The 23470-nt window shown below is 32.6% G+C and overlaps 1 protein-coding gene across 2 annotated transcripts; it reads left to right on the top strand.

The window, feature by feature from the left end:
- The first annotated feature begins 356 nt into the window (after positions 1-356).
- Positions 357-21963, top strand: LOC143075933 (uncharacterized). Of its 2 annotated transcripts, XM_076251515.1 has the most exons (4): positions 357-439; positions 1047-1310; positions 2121-2222; positions 20950-21963. In XM_076251515.1, the coding sequence occupies exons 2-4, from the start codon at positions 1181-1183 to the stop codon at positions 21219-21221; spliced, it is 504 nt and encodes a 167-aa protein (XP_076107630.1). In that variant the 5' UTR covers positions 357-439; positions 1047-1180; the 3' UTR covers positions 21222-21963. The 2 variants fall into 2 exon arrangements, with proteins under 2 accessions (XP_076107630.1, XP_076107629.1); XM_076251514.1 differs by lacking the exons at positions 357-439; positions 1047-1310 and having other exon boundaries at positions 1748-2222.
- Positions 21964-23470: the final 1507 nt, after the last annotated feature.

Below are 23470 nucleotides of genomic sequence, written 5' to 3'. Positions count from 1 at the left end.
CGCAAAATGAATTATTTGTGCATCATTGTCCTGAAAATATTGACACAAATTGTGAAATACAAAGAACTGAAATCAAACAGGAGGAAAAAAAATTGAAATGTGAATGTTTTCATCTTTTTATTTGTTTATTGCCTCATTAAACGATATTTATCATGTTTATACATATTGATTGAAGATGAAAGGAAATTAATCTACCAATATACTAAAATAAACTTCACAATCTCTTTCTTGCTCACACATGTTTCATTTCTTTGTCTATCTATATAATAAAACATTTTAATTAGACATATCTGCTCGTATATTAAAAAAAACACATTAAATACAAATTTCTTTATATCTAATAAAATATTGCATATTGAATTATCTCCCATTATTTGAAACCGCATTCTTCGCGACAAAAACAAAGATGTTGAATTATGTACATATCAGGCATTTCCAGGTATAGCAAAGAGATAACTATTATTATTTCAAGTCCATATGTCATGGCAAATTGCATACATCCAATGATTATATTTTACTATGTGTAAATTTAGTGAAAAGTGAAAGTTAAGGAAAAAGGGGGGTGTTCAGATGTGAATTACTTTCAGACATTAAATAACCCTCTGGGTTCTAGTTTAACAAACATGTATATAGCAAGTTCCTTTTATTTTAATTGTTTACAAGGCAATGTCATTAAATAGTTTACCTTATGCACTTTATTACAATTTATTGTGTGTTTTAAAGTCTGGCTAATTGTTTTGAAAAGAGACATTGCTCATATGCTTTATCTAAGCACTCTATAACATCCAGGCATCATTATTCTAATAATAGATTACATGAGCTAGTTTTCCCCCTTCTTGGTTAAAGTGAACATGTTTTGGGGTGTTTTTATTATTTTACAGTGGGGCAACTGATGATTGGTTAATTAAACACAAGACGTTTATATATGATGTTTATATTATGATGTTATGTATGTTTATATGTCGAATATTATGTATTGTATTAACAGTTTCATTTCGACCAGCACTGAATAAAGTTGTATTCTTAAAAGCTTGTTTTCATTACAGTCTCGCAAGCAGCAGAACATCAGCAAACATACAAACAAGAACATCATCACTGCATTCAGTTGTCTTAACCCCCAGAACACACCCAAAACCTCGTTCACAGCTTGGTGGAACCCTGAAATTTCCCGTCTCTACCGATGCCAGGGAGTGCAGAGTCAAAGAAGAAAGGATCAACGCCTTTGAACTTCTACCCAAATACAAGGTCCTTTGCAGCCACTAGCGAAGTTACAGATACAGTACCAACAGAAGACGAACCGAATCATATAGGTTTGATAAGCAATTCAAGTCATGACTCAGATGAACCAAATTTAATTAATCTAGATACACCAGATCATATTGATCATGTTGATGTTATAGTACATGTTCAACAGGCTGAAAACCTGAATAATCAACCGTTAGAAACTGTTAACGAAATCATAGAACCAGAAAATCTTATAAACAATATAGAAACAAACACTGAATTAGATATAATGGCGTCTGCAGGTATTGCCCTTCCAAAATTCTATGATGAATTCAACAACATACCTGTAGAATGGTGGTATTTATTCGAATCTTTTAAAATATTCCACAATTTACAAGACGATAGAGCACTTGCTTCACTAGCATTTAGTTTTGATGGACAAGCTAAGATTTGGCTTCAATCACTTGCTCCAGAAGTTAGAAATGATATGGCAGCACTAAAAGCAGCATTTATCATGTTTATGCTAAGATTTTCGAACAATAAGTCAAATAAATTAATATACAAATTGCAACAGTTACCGGGAGAAAATGGTAATGATTACCTAACAAGAGTGCAAAGACTTGCTATGAACACAGAATTAGGAGAAAGTACAATCGTTGAACTTGCCTTAAATGGACTTCTCCCACATTTAAAAGCATCAGTGACACAAAGTGATCCGAAAACATACAATGAATTAAGGCAAGCAATAGACATCGCTATAAACGTAACAAAATGCCACAATCACAGCGTACCATCAACAAAGGTTAACAATGTACCACATGTACCAGCAACTACAGAGAATCCTGCAACTGCTTCCGGATCAACTGACATTAACTCTTTACTTTCTTCTTTTATAGATTCCATGAAGACAGTTGTAAGGCAGGAAGTTATGGTGTTAACTCCAAACAGGGATAATAAAGAAGAAAGACAGTTCTCACAAGTGCCATGTAGAGGTTGTGGTAAGTCATGTCGCACAAGAAGGCAATGTCCTGCATACAATGTTCAATGTTTTAGCTGTGATAATATAGGTCACTACAAAGAGGTGTGTGAGCAAAACGACAGAAAAAAGCAACAATATCAAAATAACAGGTATAGAAGACCACAACAAAACTTCCAACAAAGACGATCAAATTTTGATCAAGGTCGTATGAACCCTCAAAACCAACAATCACACAACAACTACACACAAAATAACGGCTGGTAGGGATACGCGCCTATCCAGAAATTGGGTAGGCATTTCTCAGGGGACAAGAAGGGATATGCCAAAAGACAAACAAACAAATCCCCTATTCCTAAAAAGTCAACAAGTTTAAGAATAAAGAAGAAGAAAACTCCAGGAGTTTTTCAATTAGTAACTTTAAATGTAAATAAAATTCAAATTGAGGTTTATGGCAAAAGTATAAGTTGCTTAGTTGACACCACTAGTAACCCGAATTTAACTTGAACGGACAAAAACGTGTTAACGCTATTTAAATGAGATTGATCGTTTATTGATAAAGATTGACAAAAATTAAAAATTATATTTAATTCATATCAATTCATATCAATTCATTTTAACGCCAGTCAAATAGATTTCTCTGCGGTGAATCAATTGAAATCAAGTTGCTGGTTAGTTGCGTTAAACTAATAGGCCACGCCCCCGTTAAACTATTTCAAACATCCATTAATTCGTTTTAAACATGGATGAGACCCGAGCTTTTTACAGGTAAATCACCCAAGCAAAACGACCTCGATGTATCTATCGTTTTTTGTTTCAAACTTTAAATGCGTATAGTCTTATTAAGTCACATGATCCACAATTTAATTAAACGAACGTATAATACACGTGACATTTTCATATATAAGGCATTTAAATAAAAACATTAAAATATATATGCACGCGTGGTTTAAAAATGTCAAACTAGGGAATCTGTTGAAAATAAAATAGTTAGATGGATAACATAAATTTAATTTGCTCAAATGCACTAGATCTTTATCGCACATATATATGTGCGTTTCAAAAATTACTGAATGCTATGAAACCTCATGGCATGTAAGTAACATGTGGTCCTTTGCAACTATTTACGAAACTTTATGTATTCCTGTATATTTACCGTTTCTCTTTTCTCTTTTTATGTTTACTATATTGTACTCGTAAATCAAATGTAGACATGGAAACTACACAGCAATTATTTATTGTGTACATAATTTAAATCGATGTATCTTATATTTCCGGTAAGCAACAAATATTCATTCTCTTGCCGTATATTGATATACGGAAAAGCTTGTAATGAAAAACAAGGTTTTGATGAATTGAATAATAAAATTGATGAAGACAATGTTGACGTATGTTGAATATGATAAACAGAAAGTCATACCCAAAATTATAAATGAAGTAGCAGCCCACTGAACTTTTAAAACTGTGTTAAATTGTAATACCGGTCACTGGCCAAATCGGGCGTTAATTGTGGAAGAGAAGCAAATATCAAACAAAAATATTGTTCTTACGATTCTGTAAAAAGATTATTGTGCTGTCATGCACCCTGACGTACTTGTCATGAATGAACATATATATATGAGATAAATTTTAGTCTGCGATAACGATGGGTAAGTTGATTTAAGTTTAACGACCTAGACTGGCTATTTATCGGCATACTCTCACGTTTTTTAATGTTTTAAAAGAAAACATATATTTACGTTTTGGGCATTAAATATAAGTCTACTTACCAAATTGAAATGAACATAAACATTGTTAAAAAAAAATGGAAAAGAAACATTCTGCATTGTTGTTTTCATATAATTTTATTTCCTATATATTTGAGCGGAAATTTCTAAGTTAAAACTGATTGTAGTATAGATAAAATATTTCATCTAGGTGCTCTCGTTGAAGTTCGCGTTACATATTAAAATGAATTTCATTGGTCGGAACGTTTGCAAACTTTCAATTCAATACACAATATAGAGTCCAGTTCGGCAAAAAAAAATCAAATTAAGACTCTACTTTGTCCGATTAAACAAACAGAATTTAGAAAAATAACACTTTTACGATTCTTTCAACCACGACCAAAATATCTATCTTTTTCTCCGCTGAAAATCATTACTATTGATATTAGAACAAGTCAAAAGTTGCTGGAGCCGGTTGATTTATGATGCATACGAAACTTTAATAATTAATTATACGGTTTGTATTTTTCCAAATAACTACTATATCCGATAAAAATCGAAAAATAAATTATCGGTTAAAACTACCGATTTTTCTATGAGACAAACATTATCCTTATATGAGTCAAATTTGCAATATAGATTCATAAAGGACAAACCATATCCTCATGTTTTTTTATGCAACACTAGTAAGCATAGTTCGTCTGTTCTCGCTTCAAACCAAGCCATCATAAATACGCCAGAGATGACTAAAATGAAAGTCTTTTCGCTCATTGAGATTTTTTGGTAGGTATTAAGCTTCAATTCGACCATTAATTACCGTAAATTTTCGATTTTTGCAAAATTACGAAAATATGTTATAATCCTTGACCTTCCCGAAGCTTATACTTCGTTTAGTCGATTGTATGAAAGTTTTTTTTAAGAAACCGGTCTTTTACTGCAAAAAAAAAAAAAAATAAAAGCGATTTTTGTTTGAAGTAACGAATCTCATTCTTACAAGAAAATGAAAGTTTTCGTGTTTTATGTTGTGCTGAAGCAAACGTAAAAGTTGAAATAAAAATTACACTCCGAGATTACACTAAAGACATTTCGCTAGCACACATGGGACTAGATTTATTAATTGTTCATTTGCAAGTCAAAATTAATAATCATGCAAAACAAATGATAAAACTTCCCAATTTAAAATTGAGAAAAAACCGACAGGAAACCAAAGTACAAAGGTACGGCATTTATTTAAAAACAATCTCCATCCAACTTCAAAATGTGAGGTAAATCGATTAGCTTACGCTAGCCAAGCAACCAACAGACAAAATAAATCTTGACTCTCCGATCAAGACTATCTATAGACACGGAATAAAAAATAACGGAAAATAATAGCATGTTAGAAAGGTTACAAACACATTTATACAAACATGAAGCAGCTGTTTTTTTACTGAACTGGTCAGTGGTAATACAAAACTAGGGTTTCAAAAAGATGAAGAAAAAGAAAAAGACATTTAAACATGCTAAAGTTTCTGAAAAAGCAAATCAGACATAATGTTTAACTGAAATTGAAAAAAAAGGATCATGATAGTCTATAATATGTAAACATTTATTTCAGAAAGCCAACAACAAAATGAAAGGAAACTATGTATTGCTTAAAAACATTGACCAGGGCCGTAACAGCCTCATGTTTGAAATTTTAAAACAAAGTCACAGTACAAAGGCTTGTCTTCATATCAAATTGTTTTCACGGCGAATGTCTTGCAAGAAGCAAACTCCCATTACTCCGATGTCACCCCTGCTTAATTTTGCGTGATCCATGCATTCCCTATTTCCATTCTCAATTTTATGTTTCTGAATTACTTGTCTTTTGTTCATTTACTTCCCTACTAAATGTCTATAGTCTAAGTGTTAATTTTCATTTGTAAATGTCTGGTTTCGCAATAATGCATGTCCACCAATATCCAGACATTGTGCGAAAAAATATAGTTTAGAAGATATTATTCTATGCTGAATACAGAAAACATATAGTCGTTTCTTCATGAAGATTTGAACTCTAACATTAAAGAGAACCAAACTGGCTCTCCTTTTTGAGTATTTCCATCTGGTGTCTTACATTTAAGGGTTTAACTAGTATTAACATGATTAAGTCGTGTCAACTTACTGTCAAGACAGACGCCTTTATAGAAAATAAAGGAATATGGGGTAAACATACACGGGACCTAATCGAACACAGAGTCAGAGCTTAACAAAAATACAAATTATCAATGGTCAGCGTTTTTATTCCTGTTCATCTTTATAGTCGCTGGAGGGTCTTCAACGATGAAAGAATCTGAGAGTTCTTAAGTTTCTGACAGCTAGTTCACACTGTTACGTTTGGAGTCTTCCTGTCCGTCATCCCGCAATCTGATAATTTGATTATCTGTCTCAGGACCTGCGCATATATAAAATACATGCCACTGAACATTGAACCAAGTAAAATCAATACACATCGTTTCATATATAAAAATCAATCTACAGATGATTATGCATTTCTTAGTTGGTTAGATTCCCCTTTGCGGGACAATTTTCTTCTCATGGGAAGATATATTTTTCCCATGGGAATATTAGTTTTTGCTTTTCTTTTTTTTTCAGAATTTGTAAAAGTGCTATGAAATATCGAAATGGACTGACAATCATGCACTAGTAACCAATGACTGGAACAATATAACAGGCATTTCAATAAATTAAAAGTATTTCTATCATACTTTTACACTCAAAAGTCTTTTTATATCGTTGAATGATTGATAGAAATTCTACCGTTCAGCGAATGATTTTACAATTTGAATCTTTCACCTTTGTTTTCCGTCAATATCATCGTGCATTTCATGTAATAGTGTTCGCTGAACTGTCACGTATCAGAAACATGCCTTTTGAATTTCAGAATTAAAATTATAATTTTGTTTTAATCTATAATTATACATGGGGAATGACGAATCGTGTTTTAGATTGTTTTCTAATTATAACCTTTTAATTTCGTGAATTTACATCATAATTATTATGAATGTAATTATTCTTTTTCGTCTACGTAACTCGATATGCGTGTTTTTCGCCACTACAAAGATGAGCACGAACTTTTTTTGTTCAAATTTCCTAATCATGCTTATGCAATGTTGTAACTCGTCTACACAAAAATCTTTTATTTCAATTCATTTTTGGTCTTTTCTAGATCTTTTATAACCTCTCAGGTAATTTTCAAAGAAAATCCAGAGTTTTCGGCATTTACAAGGACGCGTACGGATGAGGATTAAATATAATCTTTTTGTGATATATTCACTTGTACTTTACCTGTAGGCTGTCTTCGTGTACTGCAATTTATGGTTTACATGTTTAAAGGAATACGAATACTTCATTTCTCATAAAACTTCAATTACTAGTTATCAAGAACATACATACACATAACTATAAGGTAAAATTAGTACATGCATGTGTAAACGATACAATTAAATTAGCTTGGAGGACTGACTTTCACATTTATAACTTTTACATAGTTTTTCTAATATTACAATATTTGATGAGTTTAACTGTTGATCAGCTTTAAAGATATAAGGGTTTGACTAACAGTAGTTCCTTAAACATTTCCTTCTTTTTCTATAGTTTATATGTTCTACAATTCATAATGTAATGGTACTCATCATCAATGTTGTTTGTGTCACAGAGACGACATATTCTGTCTTCTCTGTGTAAATCCTGACACCTTCTGGACTCAATCGGCAACTACCACATCTATATCTGCGTAATATATGAATTTAGAAATGTAAAAAGGAGTTTTCTAATTGATAATTCTTTTTGAAAATATGACAGCATTATGTTTTATGCGATTCTGCATAAAAGCAAAGAATTCTTCTTGAAACTGGTCTTTGGGTTTCTGTTTAATACATTTTGACACCCATTTATCACAAACTGTGCACAAGGACGGAAAACAAATATACGTCCTTGCTGTGCACTATAATTCGAAATAGTTGTAAATTGCAATTTTTTTTAATTTCTATTTTTTTCCTCACTAGATAGGTGAAAGTATGTATAACATTTATTGTAAATTGCGAAAATGCATTACGAGCATAAATTTATAATTTTAAGTTAGAATTTAGAGTCTCAACTTTTTTCAAAATCTCTGTAATATTACTCATGTATTATTTATGTTTATGTCAAAGGCGTTTGATTGGATAATAGGTAAAGGTAGGCGTGGTTTTTGGTAACTTTCCTCCAATCAACTGCCCCATTCGAGAAACCTGTGTGCGCTGATGCGTGTAAACTGGGTAGTGTAATGGTACGTGTCTTACATCAGAACCTATCGTGCGTGACCAATGTTTATTGTATAATTTCTTGTCACGTGGTCAAATTATCTGAAATACAAGTTCTAAAGGTGCACTACAGCAGAATTACAGTTTCAGTTGTTATAATTCAGACACAAATCAATATGGTTATTTTGAAATCTGCTGCATGGTTTATTCCATTGGCAATCATATTCACGAAAAGTTGTAAATCTTGAATATTCTGTAATATCTTTATGAAGCGTGATTGAGAAGTAGATTCACACAGATACTGCAATCATTGTCATCTTTAAAATTTACTTTGCATGCACTAAATTTCTAATCCATTTGTTTAGAACAATAAAATATGTTTAAACTACTAAATATCTAAATGAGATTACATAGGAATAACTTGTGGTGTATTCATGTATACTAGTATGTAATAATAATAAAAAGAAACCAACAGCACTATTTGACGAAGACGAAATAAAGGATTGAATTTTAACGTTCAGTGACATATATTACAATGATGTCGAAACAGAACTTGAACTTGACAATAGGTTTTCATAGAACCGTCGCTTTTCCAAAGTACGCTTAGTTGCGATTTCACAACTTTGAGTTCGCATTATAGTTATACATGTACAAAATAACTTACAATAAACAAATTCTGATGATTTCTTCAACTGTTCGAGGACTTTCTAGTTGTAATATAAATCTGTGATTTTTCTATATTCGTACTTTCGACGAAGCAAAGCAGTTCGATCTAGATCTGGACATGTATCATCATTAAACATTTACAATATTCAATAGTTGTACATTTTTTTTGGTACATGTAGAACATGTAGAAAAATCCGTCTTTTCGAATAAAATCTTAATTTACGTACCATTGTAAAATTGAGAATGGAAAATGAGGAATGTGTCAAAGAGACAACAACCCGACCAAAGAAAAAAACCAACACTGAGCAGAAGGTCACCAACAGGTCTTCAATGTAGCGAGAAATTCCCGCACCCGGAGGCGTCCTTCAGTTGGCTCCTTAACAAATATATACTATATATATATATATATATATATATAGTCCAGTAATAATGAACGCCATACTAATTTCCAAATTGTACACAAGAAACCAAAATTAAAATAATACAAGACTAACAAAGGCCAGAGACTCCTGACTTGGAACAGGCGCAAACATGTTTATGATCTCAACCTCCCCCTATACCTCTAGCCAATGTAGAAAAGTAAACGCATAACAATACGCACATTAAGATTCAGTTCTAGAGAAGTCTGAGTCTGAAGTCAGAAGATGCATATACGGACCCTGGATTTAAATCAGATATTATCTGGCGGTTTTTGTCTTTTTTTCAAAATACAAATTTTTAATTGTGACTATCTTTAGTTTCGAATCTTTCTTTCATTCTAATTAATTTAGTTTAAATGAAAATAAGGAAATTGGAATTAAAACACTGTTGAAGAGAAACTACATATTCGGGTTAAATTCACCTTAGTTTGTTAATTCAAGTTTGACATCTAACATCTTAATCCGTAATCCACATTTACCCGACAACCTTAAATTGTTTATTGAATTTTATCAATCAAATATCCTCACACAGGAAACTAGACAAAATTATTTGTAATGGTATTTATCAAAACTAAAATGATTGAAAATATCTTTGTAGAATATGAATTTGCCTAATAAGCGAATAATTATAATACATATATTTCAACATCTTCAATAGAGAGATTACTGATAAGATGCCCAAAATATATGTACATGTATACATATTGCGATTAGTGCTATATAGTATGTCAATGATATCGAATGCCCGCTGAGTGTTAAACATGTTTGACACTGCTGGTTTTAATTTTCTGACTCAAGTATAAATTTAAGAAAAGTTAATAGTTTCTGAATATTTTTAGATTCAATATTTTATCATTATTATTATTTTTAAAAGTCTCACCACATACAAACATAAAATGAGAATCACAGAACTAAACAAAACATTTAAACATTTGCATTGTGTGCATCAATCTTTAAAAAGATAAATGAGACGCGTATCAGACACACAATATATAAATAAAAACAAATTTTTACTCATTTACATTCAAAATTTACAGTGTCCATATATAACAAATGAAATGAAACATCTTTTTATTTAAGAACAAGTGAAATAAAATGCCGTTTCTTTTCAATAAAATATTGTTGATGTTTTTGGCATCTATTGCAGCAACATTGTCGTTATTGAATAAATATATAATTTTTTCGCTATTTGATATTTATAAATTGAAATGTTAAGCCTAATGTATTATTATATGTCTATAATGGGCATTTTAAAAGGACAGGAATATAAAAAAGAAGATGTGGTATGATTTCCAATTAGACAACAGTCCACAAGAGACCAAAATGACAGAGACATTAACAAATATAGATCACCGTACGGCCTTCAACAATGAGTAATGCCCATACCGCATGGTCAGCTATAAAAGGCCCTGATATGACAATGTAAAAACAATTCAAACAAGAAAACGAACCGCCTTATTTATATAACAAAAGAAAATGAATGAAAAATAAATATGTAAAACATAAACAAACGACAACTACTGAATTGCAGGCTCCTGACTTGGGACAGGCGCATACATAAATAATGTGGCGAGGTTAAAATTGTTAGCGGGCTCCCTATCCTCACCCTAGTCTCGATCAGTGGTATAACAGTACATGTACAACATAATAAAAAAAGAGGGTTTGGATGGGGTTCAATGATTAGAGAATAATGCCCTTGAAAAATGAAGATTAGAGAATAATGGGCATAAAAAATAAAGATTAGAGAAATGCGTGGTCTAAAAATATAATGAACATTGAATGATCAATAAAAGAAAACGCTAAAAGATACCTGAATTTTATTGAATGATTAATAAAAGAAAATGCTAAACATTATCTGGTAACAGAATTTTCTCTTCTTAAAATTTAAAGAAAATTATCAAAGTTATCATTGTAAAAATATGATAAAAGTGAAAACAAACTTGGTAAACCTTTTTTTGGTTTCGTGGTAACAGACTATAGGATTCAGTCAATATGAACTGGTTTCCGATACTTCTACTCGGGCTTTAAATTCAGTGGCGGATCCAGAGGGGGCGTAGAGGGCGTACACCTCCCCTTTTGCTTGGACTTTTTTTTTTAAATGATTAATCAGACTAGACTTCGTGAATTAATAGGGAGATGCAGCATCTAAAATGTCCAACCCTTACACCTTACCAGCAACTACAAAATATGCATGCCCCACGCCAAGAACCGTTTGAAAATTTCACTTATTTTATGTTTTAAGTCCTAAAAAAGGGGCAAAAAAAAAATTTCGCCTCGCTCCCCTCGTTACAAAACTACAGCCCCTCTTTCAAAAAGCCTGAATCCGCCCCTGTTTATATCTAACTATGCGGTTGGCTTTAGCTCATTGTTGCATGCCGTACAGTGACCTATAGTTGTTAATTTCTGTGTCATTTGGTCTCTTCGAGTTGTCTCATTGGCATCTTCTTATGTGTAGTCAAAATCACTGGAAAGAACTGATGAAAACTTGGACTTGTTACTTCATAGAACTAGCACTTAAATCATGCAGAACAATGCACACCAACACGTCATTGTTGAGTAACAAATGAAAGCCTTGCTGTTGTTTGGAAATCACCGTTCTCATTCATTTAAAAGAATGATTTTTACTTTTTTTTTTAAAGATTAAAGAAAACTGGGGAAAAATTAGAGAACAATGCGTAAAAAATTACTTTTTAGACTTATTTTTTGAAGATTAGAAAAAAAGGGGTGAAAATTAAATGTTTACAGAAAAACAGCCCCCCCCCCCCCCAATTCAGACCCTCCTATAAGAATCATTTTAAATAGGATGGACAAAAAGATGGAGGGGTAGAGTGTAATATTTGTAACTGGGCGTTAAGCAATTATGAATCATTTAATCTATTCTGTATATTTTCATCTCTTTATTCTGTAATTTAAAGTGTTTATTCCACTATCATCTTTATTTCTGTAAACTTACTTTCATAGCCTCATATATGTACATGTACATGGTATTTGATACAGGAACAATATACCGTCGTATATTACAAAAATTGAGAATGAAAATGAGGAATGTGTAAAAGAGACAAAAACCCGACTATAGAGCAGACAAAAGAGGAAGGCCTAAATTACGAGTCTTTAATGTAGCGAGAAACTCATGCGTATACATACATGCATTATTGTATGCACATGCTTGTTCCAGAGACATATAATACAATTATATGTCTCTGGATAAACATAATTATTTAGAATTAAAAAGTGTATAGTTATCAATAAGTTCATTTTCAAAATCATTTATTTAAAGTGAAAAATCGCGAATTATCCCTTTAAGGCTTGTTGAAGATCTTCATCAAATAACGAATGAATATAAGAAGATGTGGTATGCTTGTCAATAATTTAATTCACCGTACATGTGGAATACCGTATGATAGTTTTTTTGGTCTAAAAAAAAATACATCTACTACATGTCTTTGATTTAACAAATGATAAAAGATCTGGCATAAAAACGTGATTCTGAATATAATCTAAAAATTGAAGAGAAAGCCAGACTAAGACGTTATACAATTTAAAGAATACAAATCTTAAAGTTTTATTACTTAGAGGTATACTGTCCCCTTCTTTTAACCTACAAGAAAACTTCACGAGAGCCGATGATTAAATATCCACCTTGTTTTTCCGTATAGATACTGAGCCAAAAAGGTTTAGCAACACTTTTTTTTTATAATTTTTTTGTTGTTGTTTTTGGAAAAAAATATTTAAACATCATTGATATAATCCTTAGTTTTACCTGTAACAGTCGTACTTTTTTCCTGCTGATTGATTTCCCGCCATTTCAGCTTTGCACGTGTCAATGATGTTTTACCTTCTGTACCTGTTATTTTAAAACGATATTAAAAAATTCTTTTTCACTAACGTTCAGAAACACACCATTGGTAAGAAAAACACAAACACCGTTGAAAAATTTGCTTGGGACGTCAACCAGGCCACCCCGAAAATGACAGTCAGAAAGGTCTTGAAACGGTTGATGCCGGAATGAGGGTTGTTGACATCATGGCTCGATTTAATGTGCACTAGGCAACAGTTCAGAGACTAACAAACAGATATCGACAAATTACAACTGCATAGGATAGGTCGATATCTCGTAGACAAGAAAAACTATCGTCAAGGGAGGAGCGCTTCCTTCGCTTTACGTCAACACGTGACAAGTTTTTTCGGCTAAAAAAGTACTGCATTGACTAAGGGAAGTTGCTGGTGTTCCTGTCAATCCTTCATTGGTGCACTAAGGGCATGACTGAGAAATTGATTTTGAGAAACACTATACTCATTTAAGCATTTTGACCCTCCCGCGCTCCATACAAAGAAAATCCTAATTAATGTGAGTGATAAACATTCATGTTGCTTCTGACATATCATAATTCCATTTTTGTGTTATTAAAATTATATGTTTAAATTTTATGATTTTGTAATAAAACAAAATTTCTGCTAAACTTTCTTGGCTTAAAATAACTTAAGAAGCAATTCAAAGGATATCCAATTTGTTTCAATATTGCCGAAAACTGAGGCTACTATAAATTTTATACATGTAGTCGTCTCAGCCGAAAACAATACATAATATTGATAATATAAGCAAGTGTGACAAACCAAATTGAATCACAAATTTGTTGTTTGGGATTATTCATGGTTCACTAGTATTCCTTTCACGAATTTGGCTATACTTTTTGACCTTTTGGATTATAGCTCTTCGTCTTTTATATTAAATTTGCTTTTGATTTCATATATTTTGGCCTCGAGCATCACTGAAGAGACATGTATTTTCGAAATGCGCATCTAGTACAAGAAAATTGGTACTGTTAATTGTATTCTATATTAACCAGTGACACGTGTCCTAATTTTTAAGAAAAGGGATAGAAAAAGTATGAATAAAAAATATCCGGTTTTTCAAAACTATATTTTCAAAATGCATTGCATAATTTAAACCGATTTAAAGTGTTTCATTTTATTGTATGTTTGTGCGTATACGAAAAAATGATAGAAAGTTAAACTTCAATGTTTATGACTTACAAGTATTATAATATTTCTTGTAAAATTGATAAATGAGCGGTTTTCACAAATACTGAACATTAGAATATATCGTAAACGTCAATTAATGAACAAGCAACCCAACGAGAAAAATATAATTTCAGAGGCATCTACATGTACATGTATAACTAGTTTTGAGTTAGAGAAATCATTCAACATGTTCATTGCCATATGATTCTATTCAGATTTGTGAGTTTTTTCGATTTACGAATAAGTCTATAAGATACAAAAAATTAATTGAAGCAAAAAAAAAAGAAAGAGACATGAAATAACGAATTAACATAAGTTTACAAATACATGCCTAGGTGCATTTACCAAAACACATTTGACTTATTAATACATTTTTTCATATTATTGTAATCTTATGTTTATGTACCCGATATGGAGTTCTTCTGAAATTAAAAATCACTTGAATGGGTATTTCTGGTGTATATACATGTATCACACTTGCTATCTACATGTACAATATACGGAAATGACACGGCTGGGTATTGTAAAGTTACTGAAGGTAGATTACTGGCAGGTGTATATCCCCGGGCGAAGAATTTACTGATTTGTCAAAACGGTTAGGTGTAACTTGTCATATTGTAAAGTTTTGAATCGCGCTCATCTCTTTTTTTTATTATATGTATTGCGCCAATAAATGAAACTTGACACATTCCCCATTTCCATTCTCAATTTTATTAATTGTGTCATATTTATCTCGAAACTATTAACCTATTTACACGTACATGTAACATTAGAATACCTACTTCAACTGTTGAATAACTTTATAATTACTAAAATTCAAAATTATGTACTTCTCCTTCTGTATGCTATGTTTTTTTGTGTCAATTCTATCTTTCCATCAGGTCCATAATGCACTTTTTTTTGTCAGTCTAAGTGCACTAAGGAGGCCCTTTCAGTTTGCGATTTCTGTACCTACATGAAAATACCTAAAAGGACCTCCTCAGTGCACTAAGAAGAAACATTTGAAAAGAAGTCTATAATATTTGCGCAATTAAATGATTGTTTTATTGGCGCTAATGAATGTTGCAGTTTTCAAGATAAAGTTGTGCAAAAAAAGAATTCGCGTAATTAACTTGTGGTGCAAATTACTTCTTTTTTAGCCAAACTGGATATCGGCCTTCAAAACATTGTGTATACACAAACAAAGCAAGATTTATCTTTTGCGCAGTCTAGCCGGAGAATACAAGTTTTTGCAATTTGTGAAGGATTTTAATTTTAGAATGTAATGAACAAGTAAGAAGATCGTTAAATCGGAAAATGAGCTATGCACAATGAAAGTTTGGTGCGTCGATAAAAATTTCATGGATTCACTTGATAATTGTAAAGTTTCAAGTCTTTAAAAATAACACCCATTTGTAGAACTGATTATTTCGATCCTTCAAATATGCATGTGTAGAATAATAATAAAAAAAATATATTATTAAGTCTCTTTCATATAGATACTGTAGATTTGTATTTGAACATCGATTGCAAACATAACGTTCAGTGAGAAATATTTCATGTATTCGTACAGAAAACAAATCAACTTCTTTCAGAATACAATTGATTGGTTATTGAAGTAAATGATTTGCGACAGAATCAGTGACACTTGGCCAGAAGCTTACCTCTAAAATAAAGAAATATAAAAAAGGTAGAGTTATTTTTAATTCTGTATTTTACTCATAAAGGACTTAAGCACTTTTTACAGTCAATGCCGAAAATATGAAATACATCGATTTAAATTATGTACACAATAAATAATTTTTGTGTACATAGTTTTCCGTGTCTACATTTGAATACGAGTACAATATAGAAAACCATCATGTTATATATTTAACTATTTTTTTTTCAACAGATTCACAAGTTTTGCATTTTTAAACCGCGTGTGCATATATATTTTAATGTTTTTATTTTAATTCCTTACATATGAACATGATACGTGTATTATTCATTCGTTTCAACGTTTTAAATTGTGAAGCATGTGACTTAATAAGACTATACGCATTTAAAGTTTGAAACAGAAAACGATAGATACATCGAGGTCGTTTTGCTTGGGTGATTTACCTGTAAAAAGCTCGGGTCTCATCCATGTTTAAAACGAATTAATGCATGTTTGAAATAGTTTAACGGGGGCGTGGCCTATTAGTTTAACGCAACTAACCAGCAACTTGATTTCAATTGATTCACCGCAGAGAAATCTATTTGACTGGCGTTAAAATGAATTGATATGAATTGATATGAATTAAATATAATTTTTAATTTTTGTCAATCTTTATCAAATAACGATCAATCTCATTTAAATAGCGTTAACACGTTTTTGTCCGTTCAAGTTAAATTCGGGTTACTAGTGCACTGGGGCAGCTATAAGCTGTTGTTCTAAAAACTTACTTAACTTCTTGAGAATAGGCAAAGATAAGTTACAACATTCAAACTTAAAAGATGCTATGGGAGTTGGTGGTAATGTCCTTCCTATTTTAGGTGTGATATCTCTTCCTTTAGTCATTGGCAATAATTCTTATTGGAATGATTTCTATGTTTTTGAAAATGTACAGCAGAGCATATTACTAGGAGGACTTTCTTCTACCCAACAAGGTAGATATTTTGAATTCAGTTGGATCTGTTTTCTTTCCTGACAAAGAAAACAACACAATCAATACTCTAGAGTTGAATTCAGGGCTAGCTAGAACTGTTAGTGGAACAACAATTCCATCTTTTCACCAGGCTGACATACCTGTTACTATCTCAAATGTGCGAAATCAGGTTGCTCTTTTAGAACCCTTGCCTTCCAGAAAAGTCACTTGCAGGAGCAAAATGTTGTGTTTCCCTATATGAGACAAACAAGTCTATTCTTAGAGTCATGAACCCCACTAAAGATGCAATTTATCTCCCTGCAAATTATGTAGTTGCTTCTGTGTCTGCATTGCATCCTGAAATGGTACTACCAATGTCCACTTCCTGTCACCAGTCCCCACCAAAAATACCAACACAAAATGAGAAATGTGAAGAAGAGTATTTAGACTTTGACTTAAATAATGCTGACCTTAGTTCGGAACAAAAGCAACTCCTGAAATGCTTTCTTAATAGGAATCGTCAAGTATTTGCCAAAGATTTAAGTGAATTAGGTCACACTCACCTGTATAATCATGTCATAGATACAGGTAATGCCTTGCCAATCAAACAGCGCTTTTATAGACAGTCACCACAAGTTTTAGCAGATATGAATAGACAGATTGATCAAATGTTAGAGTATGACAATATAGAAGAGTCAGATAGCGAATGGCAAAGCCCAGTAGTCATGTGTAAAAAGAAATCAGGGGAATTAAGGTTCTGTGTAGATTATAGGGCCGTGAACAAGATCAGTCGCCCAAAGTTTTTCCCTCTGCCACGTCTAGATGTATTTGATGCCATAAGTCAAGCAGACGCAAACATTTTTAGTACTCTGGATCTCTTGTCAGGTTATTGGCAATGTGGCCTTGACCCTGAAACAGCACATAAAGCAGCCTTTGTCACCCCCAGTGGAGTATATCAGTGGAAACGTTTACCATTTGGTTTGGCCTCAGCCCCATCCTCTTTCCAACATCTGTTGACTCAGGTTCCAAGAAACCTAAACTACAAAATTGCTCTGGTTTATGTAGACGACATTTTGATATTTAGCAAGTCCTTTGAGGAACATTTGAATCATCTCCAGTTGGTTTTTGACAGGCTCATTTCTGCAGGTCTTACTCTCAAGCCCAGCAAATGTCTTTTTGCTCGTCCTGAGGTGATATATCTTGGTCATAAGATTTCAAAAAAAGGAGTCCAGGCAGATATTTCTAAAGTAGAAGCTGTTGAGTCATTTCCTGTCCCCAAAACTGAAAAGAATGTTCGATCCTTTCTAGGCTTAACAAACTATTACAGGAAGTTCATTAAAGGGTATAGTCACCTTGCAACTCCACTAAATAGACTCTTTAGAAAAGATGTTCCATTTGAATGGTCAGAAAAGTGCCAAAAGGCATTTGACCAACTCAAACAATCTCTGTGTTCATCACCTATATTGGCCTATCCTAATATGTCAAGACCATTTATTCTTACTACTGATGCCAGCGGCTCAGCTATTGCTTATATATTAGGTCAATTGGACTCTGAAGGTCAAGAAAGAGTGATTGCATATGGAGGTCGTTCTCTGACTGAAGGTGAAAAGGCATGGCCAATTAGTGAATTGGAATGTCTTGCTGTTCTTGAAGGAATTAAAACCTATCATGTTTACTTGGCAAACAGTCATTTCAAAGTATATACTGACCACCATTCACTCAAGTGGTTAAGTTCTATCAAGCAGTCAACAGGTCGTTTGGCAAGATGGTCAGTTCTATTGCAAGGTTATAGTTTTGATATCTGTTATCGGGAAGGCAGTAAAAATGGAAATGCTGACGGTCTGTCTAGAAGAGAATACTCTGTTTCTCAGTCCTCTTCAGAGCCTGAAGACGTTATCCCCTCAGTAGATTTAAACCTTGTTTCAGTTGAACAAGAAACAAATGAACATTTACAAGTAACATTTCTGTACAATTCTTGTAATTCACCAACCACAACAATCATGGAGATCACCACTGGCAATGCCACAAAACAACCAGTTCCAAGCACAAATGAAAAACATCCAGAACAAATTACTGAAGTAATTCCAGAGAACGTTGGTGAATCCCAAAAGGAATGTCACGATTTCAAACACATTTATGGTTATCTTGAAACAGGTGTCCTTCCAGAAGATAAAAAGTTGGCAACAAAAGTTTTCTTAGAAGCTAGTCAATATGCCTTACTAGGTGGTATCTTGTTTCATTTCTATCAACCAAGAACAAGAGGTAGAAAAAAGGATATCTTTGTTAAACAACTTGCTTGTCCTCGTCAGTTCCGAAATGACCTGCTTAAATCTTATCATGAGTTGGGACACTTTGGCTTTGACAGAACTTATCTTGCTATCAAACAAAAGTACTTCTTTCCTGGAATGTATCAAGCAGTCGCAGATTACATTCGTGGTTGTGATTCTTGTCAGAGAGCAAAGCCACATGCTCATGCTAAAAGGGTTCCTTTAACTCCCATGCCTATTTTGGATACTTTCTCACGATGGCATATTGATCTAATTGGTCCGTTCAAAGAGACAAAATTGGGTCATAAATATATCCTTATTGTGGTTTGTGCTTTTAGTAAATGGACAGAGGCTTTTCCAGTTAGGTCAGAAACTGCTGCAGACATTGCAAAGGTTCTTCACAAAGAAATCTTTTCTCGTTATGGAAGTTGTTCTAGCTTGGTCTCAGATCGTGGCCAAGGGTTCATGAGTAAACTTGTGGCAGCAGTTACATAAATTTACAATGTGAAACACTATTTCACAAGTTCTTACCATCCACAGACAAATTCTGTCGCTGAACGCACCAACAAAACAGTAATTCAATGCTTGAAAACTATAGTAGATGAAAATCAGTCAAATTGGGCTGAACTTTTACCTGGAATACTCATGGCTTTTCGAATGTCTCCTTCTGCATCCTCAGAATTTTCTCCTTATCACCTACTCTTTGGCAAAGAAATGAACTTACCAGTAGACACTACTCTTCTTCCAAAAACTGACTTAAACAAGAACCTAAAATTTCACATTGAAAATATTCTTGATTGTCTGAAGATAGCCAAAAGATGTGCAACTGACAACCTTCAATACTCACAGGAGAGGCAAAAGTCACATTATGACAAGAATACTGCATTGCCACAGTTTGAAATACAGGACCTTGTCCTTATGCACAATCCCAAAGTTCCAGTTGGACTCTCTTCTAAGCTTCATAGGAAAAACAATGGTCCATTCTACATTGTTGCAAAAGGACCTAACCACACATTCAAGTTGCGTCGTTGTGAAGACAATAAGCTTTTAAAAAGCATGATCAATTCAAACAGATTGAAGAAATACATTCCCCCAGATCATCGCCCAGATCAAAATGCTCCTCCCCCAGATAAACCCCGCCCAGACCCCCGAAGGACAGAACAACCAAATTTTCAACAACAAGAGTCCAATCCAGATCCTAGTCAAAATAGTCAAACCAATATACATGATAGTGATGAACCAGTTGAAGATAACTCAAAACAATTTTATGACATTGAAAAACTTCTACAACGTAGAAAGTACAAGGGTTATTAGTCAAGTGGGTCGGTTTCAAGAAAGACTTGGGAACCAGAACAGAATCTTCCCATTCAATTAGTTCGTCAATTCCTGGCGACCAAAACTCAAGGAGGTAAAAGAAGAAAAAGGTTCATTAGGGACGCTGGTCTACAAGACCCAACAGTTTAAAAAGTCATGTCCAAGTCAGACTTCTAGGTCAATCAACTCATTCATTGAGTTTGTTATAGCCAAAATTGTTCAGTTCCATTCGGTCTTATTTTTCATAATGCATACATATGATAAATTCATATAAAATGGTTATACTCCATAGTAAAATTGTATTTCTCTAATGTACCCTAATTATCTACACATGGACTTGGCATAATTTAGACTCATCTACTCTAAAATTCTTCAATCTTTTGTTTCTATGTGGTGTTTGTCAAAATTATGAGGTTTCTCATGTAAATAGTGCTACGAGGGAAGAGCTCTCCCTTAACCGACTCACACTACACATCTCTTTACATTCTTTCTTTGTTTTCTTTAGGTGCTTTGAGTTATGCCACAGTTTTTTCCTGGATTCTCTTGGTTGGCATATATGCCGTAAATGCAGATGGAGAAGTACAGATGCACCGCATCAACTATGGAGTAACTTTTGCTAAGGAAGCAAACATTGTTTTCGGTAGTGAAAACTGGCTTCACACTTTTGAGATACCTCTTCCACACAAGATATTGTCAGTCCAGTTCCCAAGATGTGATATAGTGCACCAGAATTGTCATATTCTCAATCAAGTTATTTCACAGCTATCAGCTGTCTGAACAGGAGTCACAGCAAATATAAATAACACTATAGATATTATTCATAGATTAGTTAAGAAAGCCGATTTCAACTTAGATACCCGTTCCCAGAGTAGAAGTAAAAGAGGGCTTTTTGATTTTATAGGATCTATTTCTCGTTCTTTATTTGGAACCGCTACAGTAAAAGATGTCCAAAAGCTAGCAAGACATATCAATATATTGGCTGAAAGAAACAATAAGTTTGCAAAAGCTATGTCACACCATGATGAAGAGTTATCATCATTCATGACAAATACTGACAGTCGTTTCAGTAATGTGATGCGTGGTATTCAGAACAATTATGACAGTATCCAAAATGTAACTTTTGAAACTGCAAAATTTGTCGCTCACTTTGAAGATGTTAGTCTTAAGTTATCCAACCTGTTTATTGATCAAATGAATGATAGTTCTGTAATTACAAAATATTTAGAGGAATTGAATATTGGAATTCATGAAATGATGAAAGGAAAATTATCCCCCTTTCTTATTTCACCCAAAATACTTAATGATGCAATCAAGCACATTAAACTTATTCTTAGTGACAAGTTTAAAGGTTTTTATCTACTAAACTCAGATCCTGCATATTATTACTCAGAATGTAACATGTTGTTTGCCAGAAAACATTCCACTTTGTACGTAACCGTAAAGTTTCCTATATCTACTTTTGCTTTTCCACTGTATTTATACAAAATAACTTCATATCCAGTTCCTGTAAATGTTACAAGTACCCATGCAACGCAGATATTAGATTTGCCAGACTATCTTGTTACACATAATAATCAATACTATGCTGCATGCATCACTGTCTTTTGATAAGTTAAGATCTTGTTCTTGAACAAACACATTATATTGCTCTCATAGTTTACCTCTAGTGTCAGCTGTCAAAAAAATTGTATATCGTCATTATATTTTAACGCAAAATCAGATATCCACAAACAATGTGATTTTAGATTTCTGTTAAACGCAATACAACCTTCAATAGAACAAATTTTTGACAACACACTTTTAGTTTATAAAACAAACACACTCGCATTTGAGTGTCAGAACAAACACAGCATTGTAAAAGGCTGCAACTTTTGTTTCATTCACATTCCATGCAGATGTTCATTATCTTTTTTTTTATTTTATTTTTATTATTTATAACTTCCAATTTACAACATAATATACACAAATATAATAGCAATATATAATATATAAATCTATAGATATTATCTAATCAATACATCTTTCTATTAGGAAGCAATTTTTTTTTTTCTTTTTTTTAAATATACAAATATAAGATAAAGAGTAAAGCAGTTTGAACACCGGAGAGAGAGAGATAGAAAGAGAAAGAGAGCGAGAGAGAATAGTGTGGTGAGTTTTCAATATAATTCATCTAGAAATTGAATTCTATTTTAGTATAGTAAATACAGCATTTTCATTTATAACATGTATATACATTTTTGTACTTAACTAAGCATGCTAAGTAATATATCAAAAGCATTCCATTCTCTGAGAAACTGATGTTCACATTTGTTTTTCATAGCAATATTTTTGTCCATTGCATACACATATTTTATCTTTTCTTTTACTGAGTTTATTGTCAGTTGTTTTTTAAAACATCTGGAATTATAAATATATTGCTTTATGGTAAGAAAAATAGTATTTTCTGCATTGCCTTTTGATATTTTTGCAGTGTTACCAAACAAAAAAACTTCTTTTTTAAAAAGTACACTAATTCCATTGGTTAGAAACCAATTTTCAATCTGTTCTAATAATAATTGTGTATGTTCACATTCCCAAAATAAATGTTCTATGTTCTAATGTTTCAATTTCTCTATTACAAAATGTACAATTTGGATTATCATAAATCTTAATTTTATGAAGAAATTTGTTTGTAGCTAAGATTCGATGATTGAATCTAAACTGTAGCCACTGTAACTTAGTATTATTTGTGACAACAAATGGCAGTTTATAAATTTTTTTCCAATGATTTTGATCAAAGCCAAAAATTTCAGTCCATCTTAACTGACTAGTGGGAACACTTCCATTTTTATTCAAAACAATATACATATCTTTAGATCCTTTTGAACTTTTAACAAGTCTTTTAATAGCAGATGGAATTAAAGGTAGTTCTAATTTGTGATTTTTTCCCACAAATGATTTTGATGCTTGATGTATAGCAGATATAATACTATTATATCTCATGAAATTCACATTTATCTGATACATTTCTTCTATCTTTTGATGAG

This window comes from Mytilus galloprovincialis, chromosome 5, assembly GCF_965363235.1.
Source record: "Mytilus galloprovincialis chromosome 5, xbMytGall1.hap1.1, whole genome shotgun sequence".
NCBI classification, from domain to species: domain Eukaryota; kingdom Metazoa; phylum Mollusca; class Bivalvia; order Mytilida; family Mytilidae; genus Mytilus; species Mytilus galloprovincialis.
This window is presented reverse-complemented; position numbering and strand designations above follow the sequence as displayed.